This window comes from Epinephelus fuscoguttatus, linkage group LG3 (assembly GCF_011397635.1).
Source record: "Epinephelus fuscoguttatus linkage group LG3, E.fuscoguttatus.final_Chr_v1".
NCBI classification, from domain to species: Eukaryota; Metazoa; Chordata; class Actinopteri; order Perciformes; family Serranidae; genus Epinephelus; species Epinephelus fuscoguttatus.
In genome coordinates, this window is record NC_064754.1 from 29,148,954 (window position 1) to 29,162,184 (window position 13,231).

The following is a 13,231-nucleotide window of genomic DNA, read 5'->3' on the forward strand; positions in this document are numbered from 1 at the left end:
GGTGTATCTGTGTTGTCATTGTTTTATAACGGTGCAGGAGCGCTCGTGCCCGCCCACCGTCCTTATTGGATGTCAGATCGGTCACATGACGCAATGCGGAAGAGGACCATTTTCAGCCGAAAAACAAAACATTCGTGGGTGGTGTGGAGTTATTCAATCTGGTCTGACGTTACTCAGCTCTGCTGGAGTGCTTTCGTAAACTGTGCCGCATAGCTCGACAGCTTTACCCGGGGTTTGGCACGATGCTGAACGCCGCCGCCGCGGAGAGGAACAAGGAGCCCATCCTGGCGGTGCTCCGGGAGTGCGTGAACACCGGGAGACCCCTGCAGGCTTTAGAGATCTCCTCCGGTACCGGACAGCATGTCATACACTTCGCTCAGGCCCTGCGGAATATTACCTGGCAGCCCTCAGAGTATGACCGCCAGTCTCTAGTCAGGTAAACACAGGCTGTGTGAATCAGTTATTAACACTTTACATAACAGGTGTAGCTTATAACCAGCTAATAGACTCGGGTATTTACGGTACTGATTGATTCCTGCGTAGCAAACTTGAGGCAAAGCGATGGCCACTTAACTCAGGCATTACGGTAGGTCATTTACTGATGCAGGACTGTTTTGTTGGAGGGTGCTTGCATTAACAATAATGTCTATTGTTCCCATTCTCAGTATCGAAGCGTACAGAGCCCACTACCAGCCGTACAATGTGAGGCCTGCCATCCACCTGGATGCTTCTCTACCCCATCAGTACTGGGGAGGCATCCAGCCAGAGAGCCTCGATCTGGTAGTCAACATCAACATGATCCACATTTCTCCAATGGCTTGCACAGAGGTAGGGCTGCTGATCTTATAGATGCATATGTACATAGTGTTGTGAATGGTCTAATCTAACCCAAGGATCCCACCCAAAACTGGATTACCAACTGGCAAAGCAGGCAGGGCCCCTGAAGGCCCCACGTTAAATGTGTGGCAGTTGCAGTAATTACACAAAGTGCACATTAGTTTGGTACTGTATGCACCACAAAAGCACACTATAAACTGAAATGTCAAAGGCCTCATCAGCATGCTGAGGCCCTGCATCACACAGGGGCCTCTAGCTAAAATCAAGTTGTAAGGCTTTTATTATTTGGGTTGATATTGTGCTTGCTTACTCACCTCATATTTCTTGACAAATTTATAATGAATCAAAGCAACACAAACTAATTACTAATAATGGGTCCTCAGTTAATTTTTGCTGTGGGTCTCCTTGGGTGGGTTAATCCAGCCCTGATCCTACCAAATAGAGTTTAGGTAAACCCTGATGCTAGAAGATAGATGGGGCTTTTAAAATGTATTACTTAAAGGGACAGTGTATACAATTTAGGGGGATTTAGTAGATTGCAACCAGCCGGAATCTCACAGTTTAAACTCCTCCTGTGATAATTGTTCAGGAGGTTTTTAGTGGGAGCCAAATTATTCGTTGAGGTCTCTTCCTCTCCAAAACAAACAGGCACGGTGATTAAAACTGGTAGAAACACTGAGTAAAATACAAATCAGTGTTTCTCCAATTCCCCTATTGAACTACAGTGGCCAACACAAAAACATGAATGGCACAACTGCATGAGATGGGCTGCTAACCTAGCACCTACTAGTGAGTGCTCAGCTTTTGTCTCTGGTAACTTAATATACAGTCACTCAGGAGGTTTTTACTGGGACCTGAATTAAACAAACCCAGTGATTTAAACTGGTAAAAACACAGAATGAAGCAGTTTCAACTTTTAAAAAATCAGTGTTCTTCCGCTGCTCTCATGCGGAGGGGCTGCTGATTACACTGGCCGATGTCAACACACAAACAGGCCTATCTAGAGCCAGTGTTTGGTTTGTCTGTACTGTAGAAACATGACAGAGAACATGCTGATCTCTGTAGATGAGGACCTGCTCCTTATGTGACTATAAACAGGTCGTACTAAGGTAAGTAAAACACGAAGATTCTTATTTTTAGGTGAAAAGAAAGCATACTTATTATAATATATTAGATTTCTGCCCATATATCCCCCAGATCCCACACGCTGTACCTTTAAAGCAACATTATGTAACCTGAACAGGAACCACTGTGGCCACAAGTGGCAGTTAAAGGTTAATGGTTAATCCTAAAATATAATCTTAACAGTGGCATAAACACAGACCAGGCAAAAGACACAAAAGATATTCAGTAATGTAAGTTACACATACTTAAGTCAGCTAACATAAGCCACTGTATGCTACTGGTCAAACCAGACCAAGTGAGGCTGTGGCAGCAAAACCTTTGTGTGTGTTGAACTGAGTGAGAGTGTGTTTTATTGCTTATAAATGAAAATTTTCATTGGTCTCATTGCTTTCAAAAATACATAGCCTGACTAGTTTTGTACAGCAATCTATCGGCAGGTCCTGCTGTTCAGTTTCCATTAAGCAGAAATATTGCACTGTGTGCCCCTGAGCATGTCTATATAGTGTGACCCCTCTGACCTCAGATAATAACTGTAAGCAATTCCCTTATACATGTTCTGCCTCAGGTCTTTCAGTCTTTAAAAGAGGGCTGGTGTATTTATCCCTCCTGCTACTCAACCTCTACCACATATGATGTAATCACCATTTTTTTCCTAGGGGTTATTCAAAGGGGCTGGAGCAGTGCTGAAGCCGCAAGGTCTTCTATTGACATATGGGGTGAGTACAAAAGCCATGTTGTCACAAACATGCACTGACCACATTCATGACGTGTTATTATCAAATGTAAACAGAGAAGCGTGCCAATAAATGCTACATAACACATTTTGTTGTTGCCCTCAGCCCTACGCAGTGAATGGTCAGATCACCCCTCAAAGTAATATTGACTTTGACTACAGCCTACGGCAGAGGTAAAGTGTTCTGTGTTTTATCAGTCTTTTTTAATGCTTCATGCAAGTTTATTCTGTTATAAAGAGACTTGGAAGGAATTGAGAGATCACAGTATTTTCTTGTCAAAAAAAAGAAGACAGTAGCATCTGTTTGCCTCGTGAAGTTTCAGGTGTTTTGTCATACATACCATAAATAATGCAAAGGTGACAGTGAGATATATAAAGGCTGTATTTTTTTAATCTTACAGGAACTCAGAGTGGGGACTCAGGGATATCTCCCTCCTCAATTCTATAGCACAAAGAAATGGTTTATTCTTGGAGAAAATAGTAAGTGAACATTTAAATATCCAACACCATTTTTATCTTTGAAATGCAGCAAAGATGAGAATGTTACCTGCGTTATGAGAGTACTGTCTCACTAATCTATGATTTTTAATGTTTTCTTTGCTAGGTGGACATGCCTGCAAACAACAAGTGTCTTCTGTTCAGGAAGGAGAGCCTGGTGTGAAGTATCCCGTCGTTCCCTCACCTGGGTGCACACCAGTGTTGGAACGTGATACTCAAAACGCCTTAACTTACACTTGAAGCTCGGATACATTGCCAAATTTTCCAGAACTGTTAATGAATCATTTCTCCATATTAATCAGAACTGAAATACTGTAATCTGTGATACACTATATTCTTCTGTATTGCACACTTGAGTAAAAAGGCTCACAGCTATGTTGTCTTTGTACTATATTTACCTTGATACAGCCACCTACTCTGTTTCTTCATTCAGATTGCAGACGGTCAGTGAAACTAAGTATGCAGAAGTGCTTTGCAGAGGGAGATATGAAGAGAGAATACACTGCACGTTAGAGCTTTAAATCATACATAACAACAAAAGAAACCTATACAAAACAGCTATGTAAATGACTAGTATAAAGAGCCGTATACAGAATAAACACAAAACAATAAAACACATAAACACAATATAGAGGTAACATACTGTAGGTGTTTGTTTCTTTAGCATCACAAGCTTGTTGATTAACTTATGTGGCTGCTATCATGTTTTTCAGAAACATAGAGAATACATGTCAAAAGAGAGAATATCTATTTCAACTTATGTAAAAAGCACATTTCAGCATTGCTATTAATGGACACACAACACATCTGGAATGTAGTACAACCTGTGTTGTAATGAATATATATTGTACATACGAGTCATTTCTCATAAAGCCATTAACGTACAAAATTTGACATATTTTTGTCTTTTGATTTAAAGAGTTGTTATTAAATATCAGCTTGTCTTGTTGCAGTTCTGATGCTTATCTTCAGTGCTAAAGGTAAAGGTGACCACAGACGCTATGTGGGCTAACAAGTCCAAGTCCTGGGACTTCTACAATACCTCACAGGTCTTTTTATTCAGAACATCACGCAGCTTCTTCAGTCTGCGCTCAGTTATGGCTCTGACGTAGCTGTCTGATTGGATGATGGCCATGCCCTCTTGAACAACACCCATCACCAGCAATGGGTTTTCCTCCATGGTGATGTTGGGACAGGGACAGCTCCAGTCTATCTTGGCGATAGTCACCTCTAGGTGCTTGGTATTGAAGAAAGTCAAGCCCATCTTTTCATCTCTCAGGACCTCCTCCAAGCTAAAGCGGGCTAACCCCGAGTCCAGATCCTCCACCAGCTCTGTCAGCCGCCCCACAATAGCAAAGTCGCTCCTGCATAAGCTGGGCACCATTTTCCCCTTCACGCGACATGTCTTACAAGGTTTTCTTTTGGCTTGTGGGCAGTTTGCCTCACACTCCTTCTTGGTATGGAAGCTGTTGGCATTCCCATGGCAGCCACCGTAGGCAAAGGCTTGGCACTGTTTGAGGAGGGAATTCCAGGCCCAACGTGGCTCCCAAGATTTGCAGGGGCCCTGAACAGCAGGCAGGGAGCAGATACCCATCCCCTCTCTCTGACAGGACGCCTTGCACTCCTCGTAAGTCTCGAAGCGGTTTCGGCTGTCGTCGCATCCACCATTGCTGAAGGCCATGCAGGAGCCCAGCTTGCTGTCATAATACCAGTCCACATGGCGCTCACCACTGCACACCCTCACGTCCACTTCAGCCAGGCAGTCTGCTGGTGAGAATGGCCGCCCCATGGGCATCTCAGGATCCTCAGAGAAGTCATCATCAGACCGGCGGATGACAGACAGTGGGTAGTCTGCACGGAGAACTCCTGCAGAATTCCGTGCAATGCAGGTGTAGATACCTGTATCCCACACCTGTGCATTGTAAATGACAAGCTGACCGATGTTGGTGATGACCACGTTGCCATACATCTGGTCAGGCCTCATGACCAGCCGTTCACGCCGTTCACTCTGTTTCTCCCATGTCACATCAGGTCTGGGGACTCCAATAACGTCACAGTGGAAGCTGACTGTGCCTCCCACATAGATGGACTGGTGGTGAGGGTTGGAGTACAGTGTGGGCGGCATAGGGTCCTCCTGGGAGGATGTCGGAGTGGGGTTCGCTGTAGTGTCCTGAGGCAGTGGGCTGGTGTGGGGCCCGGCCAGGTAGAAGCGGCAGGTGACCACAGTTAAAGTCACCCCACGGATGCAGGCCTCTGCGTCCATGTAGCAGCGGTTGAAGTAGGTGAGGCCATCTGAGGCACAGGTGAAGTTGGGCTCTTTCTCACACCGGTCCTGGCACTTGCAGATGGGCTGTCCATCCCAGATGTCACAGGTTGCTCCCTGCTGGCTGCAGATGAAGCCCTCACAGGTAGCCGTGGAGGTGGGGGCATCACCTCCTCCCTCTCCACCCTGCCCATCTGGCTGGGCAGGGGTGCCATCAGAGAAACGTGCAGCCACACAGCTGTTGAGACCACACACGTTGGTGCAGCATTTCTCAAAGTCAGCACAGTCCTGCACACACAACACAGCATTTATTAGCAGCTTTAAATGAACAAAAATGAGCTGATGAATATTAATTAAGCATTATTGAGAATAATATAAATAATACCACCTCATCGATGTTGCATTCTCTCTCACAGGTGCTTTGTGCATCAACCCAGAGATTAGAATTCAGCTTGTTGGGACAAAATCCTTCGTGTGCAACTTTGGATCCTGCCACACTTGCACACAAAGAAAGTTCGGGTAATTCCCAAATGAAGAGCATCAACAAATACGCACGTATCCATCCGATCTTATTCGAGTTGGGTGCATTATGCCAACTTTGATCCCTCACACATCGAGCCTCCAAAAGTTGTAAAGGGATTTCACACATTATTGCTCTTTTGCATGAGTCGCCCACCGAGTAAATCCATTCCTCCCTTAGGTGTTCAAATTCGGACTGTCGGTTTCAAATGGGGTCCGTTTTGTGTGTAAACATTGTGGAAAAGAGCTAAACGTGCGCACAGTGTAGAGTTGTAACAATCCCAAAGACCAAGACGAGCTCCCACGCGCTGGACATTTACTGAGCAAGATATCAGGCAAAAAAAAGCGATTAAAAATGCAGTTGTGTTGCATGAAATAATTGCCTTGATAATCAAAAACAAAACTCTTGCAACAATAGGCAAACTCTCATTCAGGTTCCATTTCCCCCAGCAGCGAAATAAGCGAACGAAACCGCACAATGAGAGAGAAAGACGCAACATCAGCCTTTCAGAGTGTGAATGGAGGTGGAAAGGGCAGCCCCTCTGACCGCCCCCATGGTCGTCCAGTGTCTGAAACTCTTATGAAGCAGCACCATGCGCTAAGCAACTGGACAAACATTGTAAAAACATCAAAGCAAAACGTGGGGCCGTGGTGGCAAGCTGTCCCAACAACCGTACGCACGGAGCTACACATTCCGGTGAGAAATCCAACGTTAAATGTGTCCAGACAGAATTTATAGAGGTGTCATTCATAAATGAGGTAATGAGCTGTTTTTTTCCGTTGTTGCAGTTGTAGGTTATATTTTAATCCTTGGTTTTAGAGACATGTCCAGATGTTTTACGCAGTAGAAACTTGTGCGCGTATTAGTTTAGTTGCGCAAACCAAAGAGTAGATTGTAAAAGAAAAAGTGCTGGAGCGCAAGGCTGAAAGCGTGGAAACCAAACACGGGGCGTGTCGCATCATGTCTAGCAAAACATGTTGTTTACGTCCTTCTTGTCTAGACGTCGGTCAATTTAGCACCGTCCCTCATTCACACGGAGCTCAGAGATGCCTCGGTCAGGTGGGAAGGCGTAAAGCGCCACATTTTCAATAGTGTGCGACTCATCTTTGTCCCGGCGCAGCTCCGAGGCGATGAGAAGCAGCACCCCTCATCTTTTCATTGCAAGTGACCCTGCAACCTTTAGCTGACTTTTGACCGCGCTGCATTCATGCGCTGCGGCGACGCGCCGGTTATCCAAAACTGGCCAATACCGAGAGAGCGGCTAATCAATTCAGCACCCCCCACTCACACACGGGTTTTATTGCACTTGGGCACCGGCGGCCCCGAACTGGACAATGGGTACAAAAATATTCCCACAATTCCCCCACAATGACCTTGATAAATGAATGGGGAAAAAAATCACAGCAGTATGGCGCACAAGATGATGGAAACACAACCGTGTATAGTTTTACCCTTTATTTGGTTGGGTGTCTGTTTTCAGCGGAGACAAAATCATAACTCATCCCGTATCCAAACCTTTAGACACACAGCTCTGATAGCAACAATCATTATCAAACGTTTATAGTGCTTTAAATGTCGTGTGAGCCCATTGGACTGGTCTCAATACACCACACAAAACAGGCGCCGGTAGGAAAACATGCACCAATTTTTTATGCCCTCCATGACAGTATCACAGACATGTAGCCATGACACTGGGAATGTTTAAGTGTTAATACAGCACATGGTAATCAGAGGTGGAAAGACAACTGAGAATTTGTATCTGAATAAAAGTATTTCTGCAGTTTTTTCAGTTATTAAAAGAAATCACCAGTTATCTCTGATTTAAAAAATGATTTTCTGATTTCCTGTGCCCTTTATGAAGTCTTCAAGTTCATCTGACATTACACTATTCTCCACCATAAAATGACCGACCCCTCCTATTATACATACATTTTATGAGGGTCAGAAAATAAGATAAACTTAGGCAGCAAAAGTACAAAATATCAACGCTTAATAAAAATATCACAACAGCAAATGTGCCCAATATCTTTCCACCTCTGATTCTTAAAGTCCCACATATTACCACATGGCCACAGCAAAGTCGCAGATGAATATTGTCTTACATTCATAAATACATTGCATATACATAAAATATCCAAAAAGCAATTCAAATTACAAATTCCTGTTAAGAACCGAGACACCGTTGCAGCGCTTTCTAAAGGCAAAACGCCACAACTGAGCAAACAATCTGAGTTTGTACAAGGTTTCCCCATCAGCACCAAGTCATGTTGATGGATTTAAATTGATCATGCGGTCGGTTTAAACCAGTTAGAGCGATGATGCAACTCAGAATATTAGATTTGGGGCAAAAATGGCCTGAGAAAGTCAACAGATGTTCAAACCGATGACTGATGGAGGATAGAGGGTGAATTCATTTGGGCAGAAATTAAAGGGGCACCACTGGAAGTCTTCAAAACAACTTAGCTAGACAAGTTTCTCAGCTTGAGTAGATCTAGACTAAGAATGTTTTCTGATGGATAATGGTCTTGTTATTTTTCTTAAATCCAGCACAAGTCTGTCTGGGAAACTTGCCATGCTCTTCTCATGACATTCAATATAAGCAAGTCTTGTTTAAAATATAACTAATGTGGGTTTTAAATAAGGAGCGCACCCTAGACGTTGCAAAGGGAGCTTTCCATGGTAGACAAAAGGGCATAAGACACACAAACAAGTTGTACACCAAAACAGGTCTCCCAAAACATTCAAAACAAGCATAAGAAGCTCCCCTCCGAGACCAATCACCAAACACAGACCAAAGGAACAAGCACATACAGCATATTTACAACTTTAAATACAATAAACCATCCTTTTTCCAAATTAAAAAGCTAGCTAATGTCCCTCCACTCATTTGTAGTGTTAACAGGTTGAGTGATAATCCATTCACATCTGTTGGTCTCAGGGAAATCTTGTTCTACTTGATCACTGTGAGCCTCCGTAGTCAAGGGTACAGGTAAACGGACATCCACAAGATGGCACCAGCAAGCGCAAAGAGTACAGAAACCAATCCAACCATCCAAGCTAGTTCCCAAAGGTCACTGTAAGTTCACAGCTATATCCGTTTCTGGTGAAGAATGCTGGTGGCTCTCTCCGTGCTCTTCCATGGCCTCATGACCTTTTGGAGCAACAACACATTTAACACTAGCCCATGGGGGCAACCACTGGTCCACTCCGTCACTATGAAATCTTACAGTTCCCCTTAGAGGATGACGACGAGCTCTTTGGGGGACTCTGTGGAGGCCTGAAGGACTTTGAGCGTTTCAAGCTGTTGGCTTTGCTTCCGCCGCCGCTACCGCCCGAGGCCGCACTGTTGGCCACTGAGTAGGAGCGTCCGTGCATCATGACTGCGTTCATGCCGTTGGCCATGGAGAACGACTTGAGGTGGGACTTGATGGCCACAGGGAGGGGCAGTTTGTCGATAAGGTGCACCGGTGTGCAGGAGACGATGGAACGGCAGCACAGATCTTGGAGGCTGAAGACTGTGGAACAAGAGCAGAGATCATGGATGTTACAACTAGATGTCATGTCAAATACTACCTCAAGTTAAACTGCCGGCGTGAGACATCCACAACACTTTTCAGCGCATCTTTTCAGTGTGTCTATAAACTATCTGGACGTCACAACAAAAGTGGAGACCGAGCTGATGCCCTCTGCCAGATAAAGATGTTCACCCCTGCACATTTCGAACTGTCTGCACTAGAAATTTGTTGTTGTTTTATACATGTTATCTTTATTTATTCTTTCTTTTGTTAACTCAGTGCATTTTTCTCCTCCTTATTTTCAGTCCCTTCACAAGGTGAAGTTGAAAATATCTTACATTCACTCATCTGTTTTGTCCAGTAGGAAAATAGAAAAAAGAAAAATGTATTGATCTTAAAGATTTAAATAACTGGATTATGGTGATGATCTGTAGTTCCACTATGTGACATTTACAGGTTCATGCCATTTTGTAAGGGAAAAAACATACAATTTTTACAAGAAGTTACAGAGGCTGCATCATTGTAAATAGGAATTTCTTTTCAGAATAGGCTAAGAGGATTCTCAAGTGCCATTTAATTAAACTTGGCATTGCAAAGTACCTTGAAGTTGTAACTCATCAACAGATATAAATATTTCATTACTCTCAAGAGCAGTTGGAGAACTGTTTCTGGGAATTCACAATGCTTTTGATTTTAATTTAATTTTTAATTTAATTAATTTAATTTTCTATACTTTATTAATCCCCCTGAGGGAAATTCAATTTTTTCACTCTTTTTGTCATTAACACACAGGTCTGAAAGACACACACTTGCACAAACAGGACCTATACATGCACAAAGTGGAGAGATGTCAGAGTGAGTGGGCTGCCTTGGTCAGGCGCCCCAAGCGGTTGGGGGGTTCAGTGCCTTGCTCAAGGGCACCTTGGCAGTGCCCAGGAGGTGAACTGGCACCTCTCCAGCCACCAGTCCACACTCCATATTTGGTCCGGACGGGGACTCGAACAGGCGACCCTCCAGTTTGAGCTTGTCAAATGCAGCTCTGAAATGTTTTTGAAGAGTACTGATGGCATTAAATTCATATCCATTGCACTTGGATGACAGGGGAAATTTCAGAAGTGCATATCTCATATTCTGGACAAATAAAACTTGGTATACTATGCAGAATTATTGTCAGTTACAGTTTATAAACATGCTCAACCAGTGAAAGTAAAAGTAAAAGTCAACCCCAGATTCACTCTCATTTTTTACGTTTCGCTGTGCTATGTTTGCGTTTTATGGGCCCTGTGTCTCTTGGATGCCTGCTGCTTACAGTCTGGCACCTGGTCACTACCTGTCTATAAAGGCTCGACCTCACCTGAGCACCGAAGGGGTACACGCCCATAAATGTTCCTAACACAGAGAATAAGAAAATACAGGAAGAGGGCCTGAACAGAAAAATATATCACTACACACTAGTGGGTCATAAGTAATGCCTGAGATGGATTGCTTCTATACGAGTTTGTATGTTTTTGGTTTTTGGAAAATCCTGCATAAAATACCTTTAAAGTTTTGCAATATTTATTTTATTGTGTTAAAGAACTGACCCTTTTCCACGATAGAAAAAAAGCTTTCACTCTTCATCTGACAGAATTAGCGTTCAACAAATATTAACCAGCTCACCTCTGTTTGGCCTCCAGAATTTCTCCATCCCGTGCCTCATTAGCACAATGCGTGAAAGTTCTGTGAAGGACTCGATGACGTTGAAGTTGCACAGCGGACTGACCTCAAAGAAAGTCATGCTGTTCTTTTCTGCATAAGCCCTCGCCTGCTCTGTCGGCACCTGCCGCTTAAAAGCCAGGTGAAGCCGATTCCCCACAAGGATCCTGGGTACACCCGGGGCATGCTGATGGAAAAAGACAATGTGGAAATAAAAACTGCTTTTAGGAAATGTTGCCAAATATCTCTTGAACAGGATTACTAAAAGCTACTGCACTAACTCATACACAACATTCTTTCTCAGGAATACAAGGATATAGACACAGGATATACTCCCTCCCTATGCATTTCCTGTACATCTTTGTCTACCAGAAATGGACTGAATGGGATTACCTCGTCAATTTCCCGTATCCAGCGGTCAATGCCATCAAACGACCAGCCGTTAGTGATGTCATACACAAGCAGGATGCCCTGTGGAATAAAAGCCAAACATGTTGACATATATAAAGAATTGCATAATGAGGAACAAACACAAAAGTTACTCTTTTAGTCATCACCTGTGCTCCACGGGAGTAAGACCTGAAGATGGTGCAGAATCTTCCCTGCCCTGATGTGTCCCTGTTACAAACACACATGAGCACGAACATTAGGTACATCAACATGCTATAGGTCATGCTTTTAGATTGATTATTCTATGTTGCTAAAAACACTCACCATAACTCTAACTTCACTCTTCTCCCATCCAGCAGGATTGTGGTGGTCTTGTAATCAATCCCTGAGATTACAAACAATCCACGTAAAGTTAGTGAATGTTGGCCAGCCAGGCATTTTGATCAATTTCAAAACAACTGCACCAAAGCAGAGATGGTTACTCACCACTACTGTAGGCATATGGAGCCTCTACTGATCCGTCTTGTAAACTCTCCAAGATCTCCCCCTTTCCAACATCGCTGTCTCCCACCAAAAGAAATTTCAGGAGATAATCGTAACTCTTGACGGGGCTACTCTGGGTCCCCATCATCCCACGCATTGGATCCGGTTCACAGAGAGCTTTTTAAGCTCGCCAGACGTCCACTTTTCGGGGCAAGGGGCAACCCAGACGGTCCCCAACAATGGCAGGTAGGGCTGCGCGAGCGCCGTTTGACGTTAACGTTAGCTAACCAGCTAGCTGGCTAACTACCCACGAATTACATTAACCGTTAACTCAACACTTTATAAATTCAAACAGATACAATATTTCCTGATTCGTCTGGACTATATCAAATAAATCGTTCAATGCAGGTTATTCGCAGTGGAAGCTGAGTGCAGACACCGCCGATGTGATGTTAATGTTCACATTAATAACCAAAACAACCTTAACTAGCTGTTAGCTAGCTTGTTAGCTAGCCAGCTAACACCAACGATAATAGCGCATTCTGGCACAAACAGATGAAACAAACTCAACACGCGTCTTTTTACTCCTACATAAAACGATACGCTGCCAAAACAAATGCGATAGTTCCGCTTTGATTATAAAGAAATCCGCCAACGAGGGTTATTTAGCTTCCGAGCACAGCGTCTAGCCAAGTGGACTGTGTTGGAACTTCCTGGTATTGACATCATTCGCTGCGTAACATCCGGGTTTGAATTACAAAATAAAAGAAACCCAACATGTTATTTACATTTATTTTAATTTGCTGAATTTATTATCACAAGCCCAAGTTTTCTACATCCAACCAGTCCTTTGAATTCAATTGATCTCATATGTAATAGGAAATATGTACGTATGATTAATTATGCTTTCATTTTCATAAAGCTAAATTTCTTAAGTTCTGTTTTAAATGAAATTGAAAGTTATTTTAAGGCTCCTAACGTTGTCACAATAAAAAATCCATGTCGGTGGCTAAGATTTACCCAGAGATGTTTGCTTGATAAAGTTTCTTACCAATATGACCCTTGTTTTTATTCATTTCTATTTTATTTTAATCATTATTATTATTATCTGTACACTGGTGTAAGTAATATCTCCTTTCTTTCCCCCAGACAGCATTCTTATAACGAAAAAA

At 43.3% G+C, this 13,231-nt stretch overlaps 3 protein-coding genes across 3 annotated transcripts; 1 reads left to right on the plus strand and 2 right to left on the minus strand.

The window, feature by feature from the left end:
* Positions 1–89: 89 nt before the first annotated feature.
* On the plus strand, positions 90–3,568 carry mettl26 (methyltransferase like 26). Its single transcript, XM_049571388.1, has 6 exons — positions 90–436; positions 666–828; positions 2,619–2,678; positions 2,802–2,869; positions 3,097–3,175; positions 3,300–3,568. The coding sequence occupies exons 1-6, from the start codon at positions 243–245 to the stop codon at positions 3,354–3,356; spliced, it is 621 nt and encodes a 206-aa protein (XP_049427345.1). The 5' UTR covers positions 90–242; the 3' UTR covers positions 3,357–3,568.
* A 352-nt stretch (positions 3,569–3,920) lies between these two features.
* Positions 3,921–7,240, minus strand: wfikkn1 (WAP, follistatin/kazal, immunoglobulin, kunitz and netrin domain containing 1). Its single transcript, XM_049571389.1, has 2 exons — positions 5,845–7,240; positions 3,921–5,744 (listed from the first exon to the last, which is right to left on the minus strand). Exons 1-2 carry the CDS (start codon positions 6,103–6,105, stop codon positions 4,227–4,229), a joined length of 1,779 nt encoding a protein of 592 aa, XP_049427346.1. The 5' UTR covers positions 6,106–7,240; the 3' UTR covers positions 3,921–4,226.
* Positions 7,241–7,397: 157 nt separating this feature from the next.
* LOC125885686 (ras-related protein Rab-40C-like) lies at positions 7,398–12,769 on the minus strand. The gene is made up of 6 exons (XM_049571387.1): positions 12,063–12,769; positions 11,901–11,961; positions 11,744–11,804; positions 11,580–11,657; positions 11,151–11,373; positions 7,398–9,491 (listed from the first exon to the last, which is right to left on the minus strand). The coding sequence occupies exons 1-6, from the start codon at positions 12,214–12,216 to the stop codon at positions 9,190–9,192; spliced, it is 879 nt and encodes a 292-aa protein (XP_049427344.1). The 5' UTR covers positions 12,217–12,769; the 3' UTR covers positions 7,398–9,189.
* Between the last annotated feature and the right edge of the window lie 462 nt (positions 12,770–13,231).

What these genes read in the sequence shown, in the direction of transcription:
- mettl26 (XM_049571388.1), top strand. Translation starts at nt 243, where the DNA reads ATGCTGAACGCCGCCGCCGCGGAGAGGAACAAGGAGCCCATCCTGGCG. An exon ending in GACCGCCAGTCTCTAGTCAG is followed by an intron (nt 437 to 665) that starts GTAAACACAGGC and finishes TCCCATTCTCAG; the next exon opens with TATCGAAGCGTACAGAGCCC. An exon ending in GACTACAGCCTACGGCAGAG is followed by an intron (nt 2,870 to 3,096) that starts GTAAAGTGTTCT and finishes TTAATCTTACAG; the next exon opens with GAACTCAGAGTGGGGACTCA.
- wfikkn1 (XM_049571389.1), bottom strand. Translation starts at nt 6,105, where the DNA reads ATGTGTGAAATCCCTTTACAACTTTTGGAGGCTCGATGTGTGAGGGAT. An exon ending in GAGAATGCAACATCGATGAG is followed by an intron (nt 5,745 to 5,844) that starts GTGGTATTATTT and finishes TTGTGTGTGCAG; the next exon opens with GACTGTGCTGACTTTGAGAA.
- LOC125885686 (XM_049571387.1), bottom strand. Translation starts at nt 12,216, where the DNA reads ATGCGTGGGATGATGGGGACCCAGAGTAGCCCCGTCAAGAGTTACGAT. An exon ending in AGAGTGAAGTTAGAGTTATG is followed by an intron (nt 11,805 to 11,900) that starts GTGAGTGTTTTT and finishes TGTTTGTAACAG; the next exon opens with GGACACATCAGGGCAGGGAA. An exon ending in CTTACTCCCGTGGAGCACAG is followed by an intron (nt 11,658 to 11,743) that starts GTGATGACTAAA and finishes TTTATTCCACAG; the next exon opens with GGCATCCTGCTTGTGTATGA.